The sequence below is a fragment of the Bidens hawaiensis genome, unplaced genomic scaffold, assembly GCF_021521415.1.
Source record: "Bidens hawaiensis isolate Kalapana, Puna unplaced genomic scaffold, B.hawaiensis_p1.1 tig00001960_1, whole genome shotgun sequence".
NCBI lineage: Eukaryota > Viridiplantae > Streptophyta > Magnoliopsida > Asterales > Asteraceae > Bidens > Bidens hawaiensis.
Genome location: NW_027491108.1, coordinates 1,919,557 through 1,942,326, shown reverse-complemented (window position 1 = coordinate 1,942,326; position 22,770 = coordinate 1,919,557). Strand labels below are relative to the sequence as shown.

Here is a 22,770-nt window from a genome sequence, read left to right as displayed (position 1 = left end):
TGCGTTATTGGTTATTACGTCTTTTTTATTTAAATCCTCCCCCCCCCCTTAATTTTTGTTTTATAAGAGAAACTTGTAGCATTGATGTTTGGGTTTTGCTATTATATTAAGAGGGTTGGTTTAAAATTTAAGTTGCATCAGGTTGCATTTTCATCCTGGAAAATTGATGAACTTATAATCTTTGGCCTTGCGTTTTCCGAAGCAACTCACGTATGTTTTTTCTTTTCAATACTCATAGCAAGTCAGTTGCCAATTGATTTAGTATTTATAACAACATAAACTTTCAATAAGAATGATATTTATTTTGTTTATGAACCTGCAGAAATTAAGAAGAAGGACTCCTGTGAATGATCTTATTCTCAAAGGTTTCCCTGATATAGCATTTGTGAATGAAGGTACAAGGGTTGAAAGTTGCATTAAACCTAATGCAACCTTTTTGTTAGATAATGCAACGTTTTAAAAAAGTTGCATTTGGAAAAACAGTTACGTTATCTAACAAAAAAGTTGCACTAGGTCTAATGCAAATTTACCAAATACAACTTTTTTTGTAAAATTAAAGGTGCGGCCAATTTTTTATTAGTTGCCTTGACTCCAAAATGAATTTTCATGTCATAATATAGTTTTGTGTAAATTGTTTACTAGCCCCCTACAATAGCAAGGCGCGTTAATGCCAATGAGTGTACAATTAATTATACATATGTATTTGACACCAAAATGAATTGCAAATAAACAATGTGATTTTGTGTAACTTAAACTAACCCACTTACATTTGACAATGTATATGCAAGATGCATGTTTTTTAACACCAAAATTACTTGCTATAAAATAATTCGGCTTTGTGTAACCTTAACTAACCACTAACACATAGCAAGACCCCAAAAGTGTACGATTAATCATACACGTGCCGTTACTACCAAATGGCTGCTAATACTGCATTTAATACCAAATTTCATTTATGGAATATGTGTGTGTGTGTACTTGGTATTCTTAATTTGCCATAATACTGAGTTTAATTTGTTTCCAGATTCCGTATTTGATTTTCAATAATACCAAAGGTGATAGATTAATTATTAATTCATACCTATGTAAAGAACCCTTTCACTGTAAGACCTCAAACCCAGAAGGTCTCACAGTTAGTCATTCCTAAGTATCAAACTTTACCTGTCCCAGTATCGCAACATGCTAATATTGGTGTTAGCCTACTAAATTAAAACATCAAAAAATGGCTATTCATAAATGAATTAACATTTAATGATTATTTATTTTCTTTTAAACTTGATGATTTTCCGAAGCAAATTATTAGTTTATGTATAGCTTTAAGATTTTTTACTTTTATATATATAATAGGCATTTTAGAAAATCATACGTTAAAAGCTAATATATTTAAGTACATTATATAAAATTAATTACTCCTATTATTGTTGTTGATAAAGACAACAATAATAATGTCATAAAAGTTTGTTACATAAAAGTTTGTTTAAGAACATTAATGTCATAAAAGTAATAAAATAGATTAAACAAAATAGTGACAATACATAATATATAAATTATAAAAATTAGTTTAGTAGAAAAGTTTTAAAAATCAAATTTTTTATTTTCTTTGTCTTTATGTAAGATAAGGCTGAGGGGTGTGGGGGGCGCGAGAGGGGGCGCGAGTGGGGGCGCCATCCAATAATATTGTGACGTGTGGCAGAGAGAGAAACTTGATAAGATGGGTGTTGGTAGTGGTGATAGCGCCCCGGGGCATGGTGTGGAGGGGCGCGAGAGGGGGCGCGAGCGGTTTATTTTTTTATTTTTTTATAAATGTATTAAAAAAACGTATTATTAAAAAAACAAGAAATTATTTAAAAAAAAACACACATTAATTAAAAAAACACATTAATATATAAAAAAAAATTAAAGTACTAAAGAAAAACATTATTCTTATTCTTCGGCTTCGTCTTCTTCGATCAACCTCTTCCGGATTAATTACTAATTACTACTTGGTAATAAACTAATAATTAATTACTATTCCTGTCAATAATAATATATCAAATATTAAACGACAAGGCGTGTAAACAGATAGCATTGAGCCACCAGGTCACCTTCCCCTGTACTTCTTCTTCTTCTTCTTCTTCATACTTTATTACCAAATCACAGTCAAAATTATAACCCTGCCACCCAAAATCAGACCCACCATTATTATTATATATACATCTTAATTATATTCATAACCCAACGGCTCTATTTACCCTTCCCAAGGCCGCTCACGAGCGCTACCTCCCTTGCGCCTGCCTCGTTTTCCGCTCTCGCGCCCCTCTCGCGCCCCGGTGGTGTGGCTCTCGCGCCCCGGGGCGCGAGCGAACGTCCTCTCGCGCCCTGACTAGCGCTCCGCACCCCTCAGCCTAAAGACATTTCTTACATAAAAGTTTGTTTAAGAACATTAATGTCATAAAAGTAATAAAATAGATTAAACAAAATAGTGACAATACATAATATATAAATTATAAAAATTAGTTTAGTAGAAAAGTTTTAAAAATCAAAATTTTAATCTTATAATTAATGGTGATCTAAATCTATGAAATCATTTTAAGTACATATCCGTTAAATACAACCAAATTTATTATATGATTATATCACTAAGCTTTACCATATATTTTATTATAAAAGCTTTTAGTATTATTAAGTAGAAAAATACAAGGCTCAAGAGTGAAAATAAACTAGTGATGATACTAAAGTGATAGTAATTAGTGGGTCAATGGTCAAACCTAGCCATATCACTACCTTATTGTTATTTCTGATCAATAATTCATCTCAACTTCTTCCATTAACTCATTATACTTATACTTCTACTTCTCCGACCACTAGATCCTTAATTTAGTGACATTGATACTTATTGGATGATAATCAGTGGCGAAGTTTGGACGAGTTAGTCGAGGGGGCCGGACTCAAAATGTATTAAAAAATTCATAAACTTGGGGGGCTGGCCTCAAATTTTAAGTCGAAAATGGGTAAATTTACACTACGTATAAAAATTTTCTGACGAAAACAGGTAAATTTACACCCTTGCGTTAAGACAGGTGCCTGGGCCCTAACTAAGTTTCCCCCCTGATGATAATAATTTGATTAATATATAAGTTAATATAGTGACATAAGTATACTAATTCAAAATTTCAGCGTGATGCCGTGATGCATGATAGAAGTTTAAAGTTATTTTGAAGTCATGATTTCAAAATTTATTCAGACCGGTTACATATTATATAGTGGATTGTTGTTAGGAAATTGGAATAGTGTTTTTTTTAAACGGTCATTTTGACACTAACTCATTCGATCATCTTCATTCTACCCTTAGAAGAAAACTGATATGTGAAAAAACTTCATGGTTCAACTTGAAGCCCCTTATTTTTTGTCACATGTGAGAGTTAAATCCAAGACCTTCCATCTTTTAAATTGATGTGTTTGTGTGTCTCATCTCAACCACATTAGTTCACTTACTATTGCAATATCGTGAACCAAACATAATTAATTTATATGGCTTTGGAGGAACAAGACGAACCAATGGAAACCATTGATTCTTGCCTTATCTATTTTATGGCTGCTAGGCCTATCGGTTCAAACATTTGTATAATGGGAATATCTTATTGCATAATTGACAATACAATAGATACACTAAAATTAATGGTGGTTATGGGTTTTAGTGGGGCTAGGGGTGTTCATGGTTCAGTTCAAAACCATAAAACCGTCCAAACTGGCCATCGGTTTGGTTTCGTGGTTGGTTTTCTTTTCTTTACTTTCGGTCGGTTGGTTTGAAAATTTTCAAACCGTAGTGAATGGTTTGCTTTACGGTTTGAACCGAAAACCAAACGCATAAAACCGGACCGTATGATTTATTTATATGTATTTTTTAAATATTTCATAATATATGTGTATATAAATTTATAACTAGACATATATAGTATTTTGTATTATATGTACATATCACTACAAAATATTGACAAATATTTATAATAAACAAAAAAAAGAAGTGGGTTAAGCCCAAATAAAAAATGTAAGAAACTTTAATTGGCTTTTTATTTTCTTAAATGAGATCCTAAAAAAGGTAAAAATAAGTTGTTTGTTAAATTATATAAATTATTGTGAGTTTTACAATGTTTGCATATCATGAATTATTTTGGACATATTGTATAAAGACCGAACAGGACCAAACCGCGAAACCAAACCGTTATTAATGGTTCGGGTCGGTTCGGTTTAAGAGTTAAACGGTTCGGTTTTGGCTTACGAAAATCAAAAACCGTTACTGGTTTGGTTTATGGTTTGACCTAAAAACCGTGAACACCTAAGTGGGACAAGTAGGCATGCATTTCCTATTGTACATAGTGTTGTGTTGTTTATTTTAAGACTTGAGAATTTGTTAATTTTTACTTCATTTTTAAATGTTTATTTCTTATGTGCTTAAAATAAGTTTAAAGCAAATCATATATATTTGTAACAATTGTCCAAACCTAGTCGAGTTCATAAAACTTGTACTATGTGAACGTATATCACATTTCTAGGGCTGTTTAGATAGTTTACTGTTTTATTTTATTTTTTTAAGTTTTTCTTATCTTTATTCTGAATGTTAGATACCTATATATACTTCTATGCAAAACTTCGCCATCCTTTTAGAAAGTCGGATCTTGCAACCTAATCGTTCTTATCACATAATAAATCAAGCTTATGAAATAGTCCACTCAAACTGAAGACCACTAGACCAGCCATATTGATACCAAAAGCAAATACATATTTTTAGATAAATTAGACGAATCCAACCCATTTCTTGAACCCATCATCTCTTAATCCAACTCGATTTCATGGTGAAGGCAAAGTTTGTCATCTTTGTATCCATTACACCATAACATTAGTCCCAAAAAGAAAAACACGAATGGAAAATAAACATTATACATTTCTTGACTGAAAGAGCAACTAATTTAACAATTTCTAAATTGTAGCAACTTTGAGCATTTCAGATTGTACTGCTAATGCCGAATTGAAGCAAAGTTTCGTTTATTTGGTTTTTACTTGTTACCAATTGAATATTGATTTTGTCTTGATTTATAGATCTATATATACACGTATATTTATATGTATGAATATATAGCATCAATCACATGTTCTCATAATGATGTTAATCAACACATCTCATTCAAACATATATGTTTGACTCGAGTACAATCAAATCATTATGTTTTATTGCATCATGAAAATGAAACATTTTTTTCTTTTGCAAATATTAAATGGCTACAAGCATAAATGCACGTGAAAATAAATTTTGAAAAAAAATAGGAAATCCAGGTATTGATGCTCACATGGTTTGGTTAAATATGGACTTTTTGGATTGAAACTATTCGAATTAAATGTTGACAGATGGCTGATTCTTGGAAACGGACCTCCCCTTCTTTAATGTAACACCCCGGCTAAAGTGGAATACGCCCGGGTGTGACGTATAGATCACTCATGTAACATCCCGAAATTTCCAAAATGATATTAATTATATTACTTAATAATAGAGGGAAAGTTGACTCGGGTTCGGGAAATAAATAATAGAGTAGGAGTTGGTATGAGTCGGGCTAGTGTTAGATTAATTGAGATGGGTTAAATGAGAATGGGCCTTAGGTCCATGGGCTTTAAGGGATATAAATATCCCCTAAACCACCATAAAACCCTAAACCTCATCTCTTTCCATTCTAATCTCTACACATTCAAAACACACACACCATAAACGAGCAGGATCCGAGAGAGAGTAAACGTTAGTTGGTGCTAGATCGTCGTGACGAACCAAAGCAACAAGACCAGCTCGTGTTCGTAAGTTCGACTCGTTCAAGGTACGTTTATGGTTAGAAATCGTTCGTATAGGTTCGGTTTGATTTGAGAAATGGTAGATCTGAGTTTGTATGGTAAAAACGAATCCAACAAAGCTAAACTTACTGAAAATGGTTATGATTTGATGGGTGATTGATAAAAAGGACCCATAACCTATATGCCTAAATCGCACCCTCTAAACATCGATGTTAGGTCGATTTGATAGTTGGGGTTTGTAGGCGCTGGTCAGACGATTCCATGGGTACCTAAATCGAGTTATTTGGTTAAGGAACGAATGATTTAAGAGCGAACAGAACCTGCAGACGACAACTTCGCCTGCAAGCTAAGTTCGCCTGATGAACTTCGCCTGCAAGCTAAGTTCGCATGATGAACTTCGCCTAAAGCTAAGTTCGCCTAAGGTTTAACTTCGCCTACAGCTAAGTTCGCCTATGGTTTAACTTCGCCTAAAGCTAAGTTCGCCTAAGGTTTAACTTCGCCTAAAGCTAAGTTCGCCTAAGGTTTAACTTCGCCTAAAGCTAAGTTCGCTTAAGGTTTAACTTCGCCTAAAGTTAAGTTCGCTTAGAAAATAAATTAAAAACCTAATGGAAAATGTGTTAAGACAGTTAATGTAAATAAAATTTTTCCAAGCTGACCTGGCAGCTCGACCCCAGCCAGGGGCTCTGCCCCTTGGACCCTGCTAGGGGCTGCCGCCCCTAGACCCCGCTGCCAGGGGCGCTGCCCCCGGACCCCCGTTCGTTGTGGGTAGTAGTTAAGACTGGAAAGATGATATGAGTAATGATAGTTGTTTGATACGTGTACTTGTTATACAGTCAGCCATGCACAGCTGAAGAAAGGGATTACGATTAACGGTGAACGTAACCGTGTTCAGGTGAGTTTCTAGCCCCATTCCTTGTTATGTTTTCGGGGCTGTGTGCATACTCGATGTGTTGTTAATACATTTATCCTAAGTGATAAGTGTATGTCATATGTGATATGTGTGATAGATATAAATGATTGTTTGTCGGTACGCGAACGATCTTCGGATATTGCGCGTACTGTCAGGTTAAAAATAAAGGTACGAATATTATATATCGAAGATGTATGAATATTTCAAATGAATACTTGTCGGGGCGTGAACGATCTTCGGATATTGCACGTAACGACAAGGGGTATGGTTGTTAAATGAATGAGGTAAGGAATGCCTAGAGTGTTCTTATGTTATAATGTAAGTATGTGTATATAGGTACACGAATGGCATGTGAGTTCTACGTTCGACATAGTAAGTTAGGATGGCAAATCCCTCTAGCTTCTGTCGGACATAGACTCGGCTGGTGATGGCGTAGTTAAGGACTGCGAGCCTTATACGTGAAGTAGATGATATATGTAAACGTAGATAAGGACTGCGAACCTTATACGTAATGTAGATAGGCGTCAGCATAGGAAAGGACTGTGAACCTTATACGTGCTGTATTTGTAGCATAGGGGAGGACTGCGAACCTCGTACGTGCTATGAATTAGGTTGCAACATAGGGAAGGACTGCGAACCTTGTACGTGTTGTGGATGTATTTCAGCATAGGAAAGGACTGTGAACCTTATACGTGCTGATTTTGTAGCATAGGGGAGGACTGCGAACCTCGTACGTGCTATGAATTAGGTTGCAACATAGGGAAGGACTGCGAACCTTGTACGTGTTGTGGATGTATTTCAGCATAGGAAAGGACTGTGAACCTTATACGTGCTGATTTTGTAGCATAGGGGAGGACTGCGAACCTCGTACGTGCTATGAATTAGGTTGCAACATAGGGAAGGACTGTGAACCTTGTACGTGTTGTGGATGTACTATGGTATAGGGAAGGACCGCGATCCTTGTACGTACCATAAATGGTGAACATAGGTAAGGACTGCGAACCTTGTACGTGTTCACGACCTTGAGTACAGGTATAGACGGTGAACTATGAACGTACTCTCGGTAGACTGAGGTTAGTGATTGTAGATATGTATGTATGTATGGTAGCAAGTATGTATGTAGAACAGAAGGGTAACTAGTGAAGTATGGATATGTATCTACAGATATGTATGTATATGTATGTATTGTATGGCGTTCGATTAACTAGAACTCACTCAGCGTAGCTGACTTTTAGTATGCACGCAGGTGAGCTGATTTCAGAGTTAGCATGAGGATGACACACGACATGGATTGAACGGCTGGCATCTGAAGAAAAAAGTAAAGATGTTTTAAATATAAAGTTTTGTGTTATGGTATCAAAGAAAAGATTTAATGTTTTGTAACAAATGATTGATGTTTTATATTCCGCGAAAAGTTTTAATAAACTCTGATTTGAAGAACTGTGTTTATGAGTAAATCCGACGCTAAAGTAGGGTCACCGGGTTCGGGGCCTTACAACTCATAAGCTCGTAATGATATTAAAGCGACAATAATTATATTTATTTCATTTCAATACATCACAAATACACAATCAAGAACAATAAGATAAGCATTAAATTTCATTATGTTGTATTTCTAATACCCTAATGGTCGTTGACTAATCTAATCTTCAATCCTTAGACTTCAACCTGCAGCACGTTGAAAATAATATATTTTGTCAACAATAACGTTGGTGAGAATTCATAAAGTTTTGCATATATATAATACGAAAAGTATAAAATTCACAAGTCAAGATGTATAGTCTCAATCATATAGCAAAAGAAAAGTAAAAACATGATATTCCTGTTCGCTTGTCATAAGTCAAATCTACTAAGGAACCCCCGTTCGCCGACTTGGAGTATAGAATAATGATACAGCCATTAAAAAATGGACGGCGCAGGTACGTCCCGTCGGACCCTCCCGCTATGAGTATGAGTATGAATATCCACCAACAAAAACAGTAAACAACTAGCACATAATCACATAGTTCACAAACAATATGATACAAAACAAATACATACAAGACACGCGTGTGAATTTTAATTTGACACAAGAAAACCAAGTTTGGACGTGCTACACCCCAAAACGTGTAAAAGTAAAAAAAGAGGGTTATGAAAACTCACCTTAGATATAAGTGAAAAGTAAGCAAAAAGCCGAAAAGCGTCAAATGAATTGAATCGGTGGAACCTCTTGATAGAACGAGTGTTTAACGACGATTTAATGGGATTAATAAAATTGATTATTGTATAAATTTATTGGGAATTAATTATTTTTTTATTATAATTTTTTACTATTTTTAAAGTCTTTGATTACTTTAATAATATTTTATGTTTTAATAACCTTTCTAATATTGTTTTAATGTTTTAACGTAACTACGAGAAATTATGATAAATTATAAGTCTCGGATTTAAAGGTTACCAATCTTTATGATTTTTCTAACGATATCTAATGAATTTTAATAGTTATCATTAACGGATTAATATTAACGAAACGAATTTTTAGTAACGGTTAACTAGTTTAGAAAATGGCTTTTATATGGGAAATGGTGAGTTTTTATTTAACTTATTTTATAAAAAGTTTTATTTAATTTAAAATGATTTTATTTAACTTATTATGATTTTTAATTGATTTATATATATATATATATATGTATGTATTAAATGTTGAAAAAGAAGAGTTCTCAAAAAAAACATGCAGACCCTGGGTTTCAAACCCGGGTCCTCATTCTCATATACACATCACTTAACCGACTGCAATTTATATAAACTATCAAGTTCATCTTCTACACTAATAACCCTAGAAATCTAATTTCACACTTTCATTCCATGTTTGATCAGATTATGTTGGGGGTTTTGATTAGCTAGAAGAAACAATGCAAAAACATATAACAATTACCCGGAAACGAAGTTGGTTGAGGTTGAACGGATGCTCGCCGGAAAAGTTTCTTGGCCGGAGGAATTGAAGGATTTAGAGAGTGTTTTAGCTAATATGATTTGTATGAGCGAGTTTGGTTAAGGATTAGGAGTGTATTTATAGTCTTAATCAGACCGTTGGGCGATTAATGCCGTTAATGGGTTTTCAATAAAAATCCGACCGTTGGTGGTTTAATATAGCCGTTATACAACGTTATCATTCGTTTTAAAGGTTTTTATGGTTAACCGTTAGTGGAGATGAACGTTGGAACCTTTATTGGCCGTTAATTTGGCGTTTTGGTGTGTTTTTAAGGTCGTCGGAATTCCACGTCGTCGGCCGGAGCTCTCGCCGGAAAATCGAAGGGAGAAGACGGGGGTAGGCTGGGTGTATATATATATATATATATAATATAGAGAAAATTACTGTTTGCGTCCCTGTGGTCTTAGGGCGGAGACACAATGAGTCCCCGAAAAAATTTTTGAACTGGTTGAGTCCCCGTGGTTTCAGAAACGAATAATTTGAGTCCCTGGGGTTTCAGAAACAGACAATTTGAGTCCCTGTGGTTTCAGTAAAATGAAAGTTTTACCCTAAAAGTTAAGTAATGGCAGGGACTCAAATGGTTCGTTTCTGAAACCACGGGACTCAACTAGTTTAAAAAAATTTTGGGGGACTCATTGTGCATTCGCCTTAAAACCACAGGGACTCAAACAGTAATTTTCTCTATAATATATTATAATTTAAATAATTTTCACTTCTAGTCCCTCAAGTTTCGTAACATATTAAATGTAATTTATATTTCTTTTTAAGTTTTTAGGTTTACACTTTCAACCCTTAACTTTATAATTAGATTTTATAGTTTTCGGTTTTGGATTATTTACGCGTTTAAGCGGGTTATCGATAAGCCTCGAGCAATGGAACGTAATAATAAATGAACGACGTTTAAACATAAATGTCGGAATACTTATTAAATGATCAATAATACATCGAAATGACTCAACGGATCGGGTTTATAACGAATACGAATAAAAAAATTGACGAATGTCACATCTTACCCGTAATCATGCCAATTGGATCTCAAAAACCACCGATAAAGAAAGGGAATAATAATTATTATTTATAGTTTCAATCATTTTCGCTCTGGTTATTATAATGGATTTGCTTAAGATCAGTCATTTTGTTTGTGTTTAATCTGTTGGTTGGTAATCAAGCCGATAACATAAATGGTTTCCAGTTTAAACGACTTCAAACACTATTACATACTACAAAAGCAGAGGGCTTTCATCTTTGGGTGTATTCGTTGGGAAAGTGGGTCCTGTATGTAGGTAATCGTTGGTGATACTCTATCGAAAAACATGGTGTGCGTAATGAATTTACCAAGTGTTTACTGGGGGATCAGCAATGCTAGGTATCTTTGGTAGATTCTGATAAATTTCAAACGACCATTTACCAATGACGGTTGTTTAATGATGATTTACAATTTTCTTTTTTTGAACAGCCAAATATTATTTACAGGGCTTGAACACCAAATGATTACCAAAAGCTACTTTGGTCAATATGGTTTGTAAATTCGTCGATAATTTTGATTATTAAGTATATCTAATTTTCCTGTAAATGAAAATAGATAATAACCATGAGCTAACTTAACTTTTTTAATGGCTTGCTAAATCTTACGTCTCCTAACCTACTACACCACATCAAATATACACGCTAAGCCAGGATCGAACTTGAGTTTCTCTCCAAAAAAGTAATTAACTCCTCTTACCACCCGGACAAACCCGGAGTGGCAGCTAACCTAGCTAGAAGAGTCAAAGAGAGTTTGTATTGGTGCGTAAGTTGTGCTTGATTTCAAAATATGTGTCGTGAATAAACTAGTTAGTTAAATCCTACAGGTTAACAAAAACGATTATAAATTTAATCAAACATTCACAAGTTTAAACAATTTTAGTTTAGAAACGCAATGTTATTCAAAATCACAACAAAACTATCACTATACAAGAAAATTGGGGTATCACCGACGGCAATAACTTATCGGTGATCAACATACCAACGGATCAGCAACCGATACCGTCAAAATCCCTTTTAAAAGTTTTTTTTAAATATTTATTTTAATGCAGTCGTTGGTGATCTGTCGGTTAAGGAACGACAATTCTATAGCCTGTTGGTTATCCCTCGGTGATAATAGTGGAACATCGATCTGCATTCGTCAAGCTTTTCAAGGTATGATCCCCGATCAACGGTCCGGTAATGGTTTGCGACGACATTTATCTGGTTTGCGACTAAAAATCCCTCGGAAAGGAAACCGTACAGTTTGAAAACGACACATGTTCCCATAAACAATAAACTTCTAAAGACTATCAGAGAAGATTCCCAATTTGTGTCGATAAAATGTCCATAAGAAAATCCATCTATAAATTTATCTGTAATTAACTATCTCACTTTGTTTTAAGAACCTGCGAATGAAACCCGTCATAACTCTAAAACCTATAAATACAAAGCACTCGATATTTCAAATTAAGGGAGATCGTCGCTTGGGCGTGGAATGTACGTAATTTATTGAGAGCACGTAAGCGAGCTAATGTTGAAAGTCATTGTTGGCGAGTCAATTGAAATTAGGCATCTCGGGATTTAAATGCTCTGTCATTTGTGTATCTTATCACAATGGGATGTCAGTAATTTGGATTGAAATTGATAGCTTCGAAATGTGAAGCCAGACCATATATATATGTCATTTCGAGCCATTGGAGTTCATGGGCACAAAAAATATGGATGAAGAGAAAGCATTGGTAGGACGCCATCGCCTAGGCATTAGCACTCGTAAGCGCACACGTTTCTGTGTTATATTACTTATTTTTCATCCTAATGTGTAAAATCTTAAAATGCAATATAATTTATCTATAACTAATAATGAAATAGTGTGAAGTAATATCGTTTGTCTACTATGAGCATTAGAAATGAATAGATATAGTTCTCAATATCTAGCTACAAATGTAAGATAATTTATATTTAGTATTTTGAAATGCAATGTATTTTGATTTATAAAGTTGTTATATATGCTAGTGTCACATATGCATACACATATCACATACACACACACGCATACACTTTTATACTAATACACACACACTTATAACACTAGTACACACACTCATAACACACACTGCACTAACACATGATACAAGGTAGTAGCATAACCTTTGGTTTCTCTTGGAATCCTGTATTATTGAACATTATTATATGTTTTTACTAATACTTGGTATACAAGATAGCATAACCTTTTAGTATATAAAAAGAAAAGGATAATAGATATTAATTTGATAAGTATGGTGCATTGCATGTTCCTCTTCATGTATTTGTCGAGAGTACCTTTTTTCTACACCCAAGCATATGCAACCCATGTTCAAATGGCAATGAGTTTTCGGCAATTTAGTGGGGAAAATATGTTCCGGGATCTAAACGTCGTACATAAAATCATTTAAATAAATAATCATGAACTAGTACTATGATCTCGTTAAAATGATCATAGTTTTTTACTCGTAAGGACGTTAGTAGGCCACCTATCCATGAAAATGATGTCGGGTACGGGGTTAAGGGCCTAAGGCCGTATGGGCAACCATCGGTCCCCTCAATTCGTTCATATAAAGTTTACGCAACAATTTTGCTTGTTCACGATTTGACAACTACATATATTGAGTTTTGTGAAAAAATATATTTTCTTGTGTTGACAATGGTTAAACTAGGGGTCTTTGTCAGGGGTGACAAAAAATCCGAATCCGAATTCATATCCGAAATATTCGAATATCCGAGTCCGAATTATCCGAAATTTTGGATTTTGATAGTGATTTTGAAAATTTTCAGATAGTTCGGATATCCAACCTATCCGAAATATTTTTTTAATTATTAAATAATAATTATTTATAAATCTCGAATAATTTTTGGAAATTTCGGATATTTCGGATATTCAGATACTTCGGATAATTTTTTCGATATTTCATTTTGGACATTTTTCATTAATTGAACAAATTGTAATGTGAGAGAGGGACTCCACCCGCTATTCGTTTGGATTTCCAGAAGGCCACAAAGCGAACACTACACTAATGCATCCTCCAATGGTGTCATATGTTTCTAGACGCCACCACGACACCACGTCTTATTTGAAACAAAATAAAATAAACCGTATTACAAATGAAAATGATTTGAATACTTCCAATATTAAAGTTAGGATCGGCAAATGACGGCGAGTAGGGTGGCTGGGCCAGGTGACATTTTAGAATGGGTCCGCGCCAATACGTGTTTTGAGTACAATGAGGTCAAATCAAAACGAGTCGTTTTATAAAGGTATGAATTTGGGGCAAAATGGATTCAAATTGAAATTGGTTGTTTAATAATAAAAGAGTTAGATTGAAATGGACGCAATGGTGTTGGTGGTGGCAGTGCCAGAAGTTGAGGTGGCGGTGATGGTGATTGAGATAAAGGTAACCGTGGTGCTGGTGGTGACAATGCTAGCGGTGGTGTCATTGGTAGCAACGGGTCGATTTTTGAGGCAGTGGGCGTGTCATTGGAGGTGGTACCCTCATTAATGGCGATGGTGGGTCGGTGGTGGCAGTGATGGTGGAGGTGCTAGTGGTGGTGGCAACAACGAGTAGATAATTGAGATAAACAATGGTCCTCGTTGATGATAATTCATTTGAATGCGCTTTAAGTTAACAAGTTTTATACTATTATTTTATTTGTTTTGATTTGACTTGTCAAAACATATGTATTTATTTATGATTTTTTTTCCCCAAATTAGCCCAATGAGTAACGTCTATTTTAGTAATTTATGTATAACTTTGGTAAAACGGAGACAATTTATAAAACCGGTCAAAATGGACGGATCTGGTAGGGTCGGGCCGGGTCTCTCCTCCTGCCATTTGCCTATTATCTGGAATAGAAAATAATATTACAGAAACTTTATTGCAAAAATTTCTACCAAGAAGTTTTGACCGACTTCAAACCCGGTCAAAACCATTTTTAAAGCTAAATTGTAACTTTTTCTTTCATGTATGACTCAAGAACTTCAAAACTTGGCATGTTTGACTCTTTTAAAATTCAATTCAAAACATTTAAAACGGCAAACTAGGGAAACTATAATATGTTGAGATGACCCAACTTATTTTAGGTTAACATGTGAAAATTGTACAACATATGCATTTTATACGCTTCTATGAAACAATCCATAAACTCCAGCTCAACTACATATAACTTTTTAAAATCAGCACGATCCAAACCATTAAAAAATCGTCAAACCGGACTCTTGGGACCAAGACCGGGTATGTTTATCATATTTTTATCGCCGTTTTCCTCTATCATCATACAAACTCAATGATGTCACTTTCATGAGAGTTGCAACACCAGCGGTACTGTCACACATGAATCGGCTTTCAATGATGGGCTTATTTTTTGTCATGAATCTGTAGCAATAACAAGTTTTTTTAGCATTCATGTGCACTCACTTGTTGAAAATCCCAAATCAAACCGAATTTTCCCACAATGGCAACCACATAGTGTTCATATGTACAACTTTCCATCACCTAAAAACATAGTTTTATAGATGTTATTCGTATACTCGACCCGAAAGGCACAAGACCAGTGATTTTGTCATACAACTCTATTATTGGGGGGCATTTGGGGTTGCTGATTTATTTCATCCTAAGGGTAAACTTGTAATTTTAAATACACAAAAAAGTGTCTGGGGGCTTTCAAGCACTTCTAAATAAGCAAAATCTCAAACTGCTTAACGTAAAGTACACAAGCACGACCCATTTAATTAAGAAACAAGATTAAGTTGAGATAATTGTAGGTTAAGAAACATATAGCAAATTAAAGGTGTGTAGTGGATATGATGAGTTTGCTTGCTAACACAAAATCTTCAACTGCATGTCTATGGTATCTTTCATTTTTATGGCCGGCTTAATGAATGTGGAGCCCTAAATCAAAACAAGATTTTGTGGTCTTTTCATCACAATTGTTAAAAAAAAGAAATATATTTATTACAAGTTACTCATAACCTATACTTTAGTAACAACCAAGTCTACTACCACACCAATGCAATACTTTGAGTTTACTTTACACATTATAATATATCTATATATAAAGTTTTCTTGGACTTTGAGGCCTTAATTAAGTGTGGGTCTAAAGCCCTAACTTGTTTTCGTTGTCCTACGAGCCAATCCTGGTATCTTTTATAATGTTAACAAAAAAGTGATCAATTATAAATGATAACTGAAATAGTAAAATCAGATTCTTCAAGTTGAAATTATTTGTTTTTGTAAACCCAATCTAAAAGACTAAAACCGATCCAGCTTGTTGGTTCAATAGATCGGCCCATAGTTGACTGGCCCAAATGAAGACATTCAAGAATCAAGACTAATAAACCGGATCAATTGTATAGACCCTTTGTGTTACAAAAAAATAAAATAAAAAATTACACATAAAATTTTATTTTTATTAATGAGAGATAAATTGGGAGGCACTTGCATAGTCAAGGGGATCCCCACTTTTACATATTATTATGATTATTACATTTATTCAATTATCAAAAAACTAAAGATATACGTGTGGACCTTTGAACAACATTAAACTTGCCGTACCTCTCGGCAATATTACAACTTTCATTTTTAGTCCTTCAATTTTGTTTAGATGTACACCCAAGCCAATATTATTTTCATTCTTCCACCTCTTCTCTATCCCTTGGAACAGCACCAAATTTCTCAACCAAAATGTCCACTACTAAAGGCACCAAGTCCTTACAAGGGACAGCCTTCTTATAAATATCCCCAAAATGTGAGTCACTTCCAATTCTGCCCCCTACGAAAACATCCGCCCCTTCGACGACTTTCCCATTTTTGTCCCTAGTCATGCATCCCATAAACCCTATATCCGCCACTTGCACTTGCCCGCACGTGTTTGGGCAGCCAGTCCAATGCATTCGTACTGGACGGGTTACAGAAACAAGTCTTTGCACTTCTTCTGTAACTTTCATTGCACGAGCTTTTGTCTCGATTATAGCCTGCCCACAAAACTGGTTACCCGTACAAGCTACTAGCCCTTTCATCAAAATAGGTGGCTCGGGTAAAAACTTTTCTTTTAAAAGTGGCTCGTCAAGTAAAGCTTTAACTTTTGAGTTTGGCACGCTTGGGATTATGATGTTTTGTTCAACGGTTATCCGTAGCTCTCCTGAGCCATACTCATCTGCTAACCGTGCCAGTTCGTCCATGTCGTCGGCTTGGACACGACCAACTGGAATGTGAATACCCACAAAGTTAAGACCTTATTGTTTTTGCAGGTGCACGCCAAATAAATCTCTTCTTTCCCAGTTTTTGTCAACGAGGTCTTCGGCGGATGCTCTATCCAATGCTTGTTCGGGCATTCTCTTGACCACTTCCGCCCGGAACCCTTCTACACCCTGCACCCCCAAGTAACACAAATTAGCAAGAGAGACCCTTCAGAAATGAAATTTTCTAGATTTAAACCAAAGATTAAAGACAATGACGTACGAGTTCATCGATCAACCACATCATTCTAGTCTTCTGCCTATTCCCTCGTGTACCAAGATCACGATAAGCCTCGAGAATCACTCCACAAGCCAGGACCACATCTTCGGCTGGAACCCACGCGTCAAGAGGTATAGCCTCTTCGCACCGCTTCGGGCTAAAGAACCCCCCTACCAACAAATTGAACCCGAACCTTCCGTTCTTAGTAGCCGGCATGTATGCTAGATCATTGATATGAGGGTGCTCATAAAGATCATGTGAACCAATCACACACACATTCCACTTCCTTGGCCTACAAAGAAAAAAACGTTCAAAAAGGTCAAATGTATATCTTTTTCACAACCAAAAAGTTAAGATAGCACTTCAAGATCAAAGTATCTTACAAGTTGGTAACTGCGGGATTCCCTCGCGAATTCCCCGTGATGAATTGTGATAACAAGTTCGTGTACGGCCTTGTGTCCACAATCTCGTACGGATCAATTCCTGCAATCGGGTTACCAACCGGGTTCCTAACATTGTCCATACCACTTTGCAGACTTGTTAGCCCAACTTCATCAAGACCCTTTAAAATCGCAGGTACATCCAGGAGCGTAACACCTCGAATTTGCCAGTTTTGGCGTGTGGTGACATCAGCACAACCTTGATCACCATACTGCTTTATCACACTAGCTAAGTATCTGGTTTGTGCACTAGTTGTCACACCATTTGGAAGCTTCAACCTCATCATAAACCGACCATCTACACATTTAAACCCATTGATTACAAAGATTATAACTTAAAATTACAAAATTCGGAAGGTATCATTTTCTTGATTCCGAATAGAAAGTTATGATCTTTTTGAATTAAAACAGCAAAAATACTAAAACTCGAATCAAAGATTAATGGGTATCTTCTAGTTTAATCAAAAGATTCCAGAATCAACCATTCAAGTCAGTTTTTGAATCTATAGTTATGATCTTCATGATCCCACAAAATGATTTCAAATCAAAGATTAATAGGTATATTCTAATTTGATCTAAAGATACCATAATCAACCATTCAGATCAGTTTTTGAACCAAAAGTTATGATCTTTATAATGCTAAAAAGAAAAAAACGAATCTTGAAAAGATGTTAAAACTTAAAGCATGTTCTTACACTGATGTTTCCTCCGATGAAACAAGCCAAGCCACTTGAGTCTAACATCAACATCATCTTTAGTATCCTTAACTTTATCAATCTCCTGAAAGGGTATCTTAGCAAGATCTTCAATCCCATTCTCCATGAACAGCTTCATTGGCTCACTAACAATCTTCACCTTCTCATGAGGATTAATACCCTCCCGGAACTTCTCCTTCAAAACATAATACCTTCCTTTCTTTTCCACTCTTGGTTCCAGCCTGTCGGCGGCGATCTCCGCCGGAGAAGTTGCCGGCACGGCGGTTTGAGATGGGGTGGCATAGAGCCTAGTAGTAGAAGTGAGTTTGGTAGTGGGTGTGATGAACTTGACGGAAAAAGATGACATGTTGCCGGAGAGTTGAGAGAAGACGGTGGAGGAGAGAGAGGGTGGGTGGGTTTTGTAAGACGGAGGAGGTGGTGAGTGGTGTCTCTTGGATATTGTTAAGAGTCGGGTCGTGTGTTAAGTTAAACATGAGAAGTAGAAACATGAACGACAATTTGGATCACAACTCTTACCTAAAAAAATTTTATTTGTTATTATTATTATGAGGAAGAGTGATGTTGGGCTTTAAATAGTAAATATAAAATTGTATATGTGTTAAATAGATAACACCTGTCTCGAATAATGAATGGATAACATATAGTTTATAAGAGTCTTAACCTATCTCTCGTCCTTTGTTTTTATAATTAAATTAAAAAACATTATATTTTTCTTTTTTATTTAATTAACTAATATTTTTTATATTTTTACCATCTTAGTTTTCTCTTTTAATCCTATAATTTACGAAAAATCACTACTTTTTCTCCAAAGTTACAAAAAATTACTACATTTTCTCTCTCTACCCTATAATTCACAACCACTCAAAACTTCACCCTGTAATTTACAAATTCTCCTCATACAAATTTGGGAGATAGGATAGGAATGCTCTAAGTTTAAATAAACGATATGCTTTAGAATTCGTTAAAACCACTTTTAAAAATTTTACTTTATTTTTGGTTTTTTAATCCCTTTTATATATTTTTAAAAGGTGTTTGGAATTCTTTAGTTTTACTACCTTATAACTTATGAGAAAACTTAAAAAAAAATGTTTGAGATTGCTTATTGTGAAAGCAAAAGTTGATAAGTCACAAACTTGTGACTTCTGGCTTTTCCTTATAAGTCATAAGAAGGTAAAAACAATAAATTTCAAACACCCCTTAATATTTACCAAAACCATGTATATCCGTAATCTACATTTTTTTTGACAAAGATTGATATGAATAAAAATTAAAAATAGATAAAATGTGTGTTAAAGTGATTTTCATGAGTTTTTAAGTTAAATGTGATTTTTGTTTATATTAACAACTAGTTTTAGAGCCCATATAATACACGAGATGATTCAAATAATAAAGCAAACTGTACACAGAAAAATGATTACATATATGCTTATATTTATGCTATGTGTATATAAATTGATTTTATTTATATCAGAAAATGATTTTTTCAAAAAATAAATGAACTTAATAAAAATAATAATAAGAACGCAAGTGCAAAAACATACATGAGAACGGTTCATCTATTGGAAATTTAATTCTCAATATATAATTGAAAGAATTTTGATTATGAACCAATTTCAAAAAAGACTTTCATACAATAGTTTTGAGGGAGCTTCTCGACTTTGCCATAACGACAACACGTAAAAATAGCACGTTAATCTGTTCAATTTTGTGAATGTTTTGCTTCACTTGATCATAATTATGTATGACATGTTTGACAAACTACATTTTAATCACCATTAAAGGAAAAGTCAATGCTGACAAAAACGTTTCAAATTTGATAAAAGTTAGAAGCATTGATAGATCCTTGAGGTAGCATGTCGAAAGTGTTTGCCGTCTTTTATTAAATTTTAATAGTTGTGGGAAAATTGTCAATTAGCCAAATCCCGAATCTATTCATTATTTCCAAAAATGTCATTGAAAATAAATTTGAAACCTAAATCACATTTAAACTTCTAACTTTCATTTGTTTGGCATTTTCAAGTCAAAACTTTCAACCCGAGCAAATTTGATGATAAATATACTTACACTCTCAAACTTTTAAAAATACTCATATTGCCCCTTTTTGACCCGTAACAACTTTAGAGCCAAATGTAGTTAACTTGTACCACACAATCTATTTACCAACTTTTGATCAATAACAATCAAATTTAAGTTCCAAAAAAACCTGAAACAATCACTGATAAAAAAACCTAGAAACTGACTATGATAAACTTTATTATATATGAAAGTGAATGGTATATATTATTACATTTTAACATATATATAGTTTAGTAAATTAACTGAAAATAAATGGATAGATTTAAAGCATATATTTATATTTTATAAGAATATTTATTTTTATAAAAATGTATAGTATATATAATAAAATAGAGTTTAAAGGAAAGTGAAAAATTTAATCATATTATAGATATAATATAAATGAAGTGTAAAAGGAAAGTGAATAATTATTGATCTATAACATTATTATTAGTTTGGATGGAAAAAAGTTATGAGGTTTAACCACAGACTGACACGTGTCACAGTTATTTTACTTTATTAGAATAGGTAGATATTGTAGATATATTATGTATAAACATTGTAAATATCTATATAATATATATAAACGAAAACCCAAAAATCCTACGTGTCGCGATGTGGTCGCTCCCCCTTTTATGGAAGCCACCAGATTTCTTGATTTTTAAATAGAGGCCTCTCATTGATTTAACCCAAATTAATGGGTATGGGTCTTACCAAAATCAGATAACTCTTAAACGGGTTATAACATTTCATTAAATTAAAAATTAATCTTACCAATTATTTGATATGAAAATCCTACAAAATAGGAATATACTTAAATTTAATATCCAATTTAAAAAGAAAAAGATATTATTTATAATTAATAAACAATTTTATAGTAAAAAACATAAGTGGGTCATAGGTCATCAAATCCAGATAGCTTTTAAACGGGTTATAATCAATGTTGTAAAACAAGAACCGCCTAACGACTTTTACAACATTGATTATAACATATCATTTATTTATGAAACCCTTTCATCATCAAACCTAAAGTATATAATTAACTTTCTTACAATAAAGAAAATTAAAATCCAAAAAATAAATATTAAAAAATGAAAAATGTAAAACAACCATTCTCTCAAGATATCAGATTACTTTATTTGTAAATGAAGGCTTCTCACGCATTTGACCCGAATTCACGGGTAAAGGTCTCACCAAACCCAGATAGCTTTTAAACGGGTTATAACATCTCATTATATTAAAAAATAATCTCATCAAATATTTGATATGAAAATCATATAAAATAGGAATATACTAAAAAAATCCTATTTTATTTTAAAAAAAGATATTATTTATAATTAAGAAATAATTTTATAATGAAGAAAATAAACGGGTAATGGGTATCACCAAACCCAGATAGCTTTTAAACCGGATTATAACATATCATTTATTTGTGAAACCATTTCATCATCAAACCTCAAGTATATTAATTATTAATTTTTTTACAATAAATAAAATTAAAATCCAAATATACATATATAAATATTAAAACCGAATAATATAAAACAACCCCTATAATACGGGGGATAAGATCTAGTATTAAGTATAAATCAGGAATGACTTAAACTATTACTATACACTATTCTGTTTGCTTATTTATTTTTTTTCCTAGTTTTATATCTGGTTCAACCTCTAGCCAGATTTAGTGATCATAAACTAGCCAAATGCCTCTTAATGCAAACCTAATCGCATTATATGTTTAATACAGAAGTTGGGCACACAAGTAGTAATTGGCAGAAAAGAATTGCTAAAGTATGATTAGGACATATTTTATTGGATGTGTTGAATGTAAAGGGGCCACGTATAGACGTCACGTAGGTATGTAGTGGGGGCTTTTACATTTCCCACCAAGTTTGATGTGTTATGATGCAATGAAATGTGAAAGATGTTTGTAAGATAACATGGAGATACATAATCTACCTATTCTAATAAAATAAAATAAGTTGAGACACTTGTTATGTTTTTGTTAATTATCATAATTTTTTTTTCCTTCAAAACTAATATACCCTTATATATGTAATAAATCAATAATTATTTACTTTCCTTTTACACTATATTTATATAATATCTATATATTTTTATAAATATAAATATTAACATATTATTTTACTATATATTTCAATATACTTGGTGAATTCCAAAACTCAACAAAAAATCATGTTCCGCAAATGAAAATTGTTTTGGGTTTTTTGTGAAAGTTAAATATTATTTTATGGGTCAAAAGTTGGTAAATAGATTGTTTGATACAAGTTAACTACATTTAGGTCAAATTTTGTTACGGGTCAAAAATGAAAATTTTGAGTATTTTTAAAAGTTTAATAATGCAAAATAG

At 33.7% G+C, this 22,770-nt stretch overlaps 1 protein-coding gene and 1 pseudogene across 1 annotated transcript; both read right to left on the bottom strand.

Annotated features, from left to right (window-relative positions):
* Window positions 1-16,354: 16,354 nt before the first annotated feature.
* Window positions 16,355-18,713, bottom strand: LOC143600641 (ferredoxin--nitrite reductase, chloroplastic-like). Its single transcript, XM_077078270.1, has 4 exons — window positions 18,324-18,713; window positions 17,572-17,926; window positions 17,192-17,480; window positions 16,355-17,100 (listed from the first exon to the last, which is right to left on the bottom strand). Exons 1-4 carry the CDS (start codon window positions 18,688-18,690, stop codon window positions 16,966-16,968), a joined length of 1,146 nt encoding a protein of 381 aa, XP_076934385.1. The 5' UTR covers window positions 18,691-18,713; the 3' UTR covers window positions 16,355-16,965.
* Window positions 16,360-16,911, bottom strand: LOC143602087 (ferredoxin--nitrite reductase, chloroplastic pseudogene; annotated as a pseudogene).
* Window positions 18,714-22,770: the final 4,057 nt, after the last annotated feature.

What these genes read in the sequence shown, in the direction of transcription:
- LOC143600641 (XM_077078270.1), bottom strand. Translation starts at nt 18,690, where the DNA reads ATGTCATCTTTTTCCGTCAAGTTCATCACACCCACTACCAAACTCACT. An exon ending in AATCCCGCAGTTACCAACTT is followed by an intron (nt 17,481 to 17,571) that starts GTAAGATACTTT and finishes TTTTCTTTGTAG; the next exon opens with GCCAAGGAAGTGGAATGTGT. An exon ending in TGTGGTTGATCGATGAACTC is followed by an intron (nt 17,101 to 17,191) that starts GTACGTCATTGT and finishes TTGGGGGTGCAG; the next exon opens with GGTGTAGAAGGGTTCCGGGC.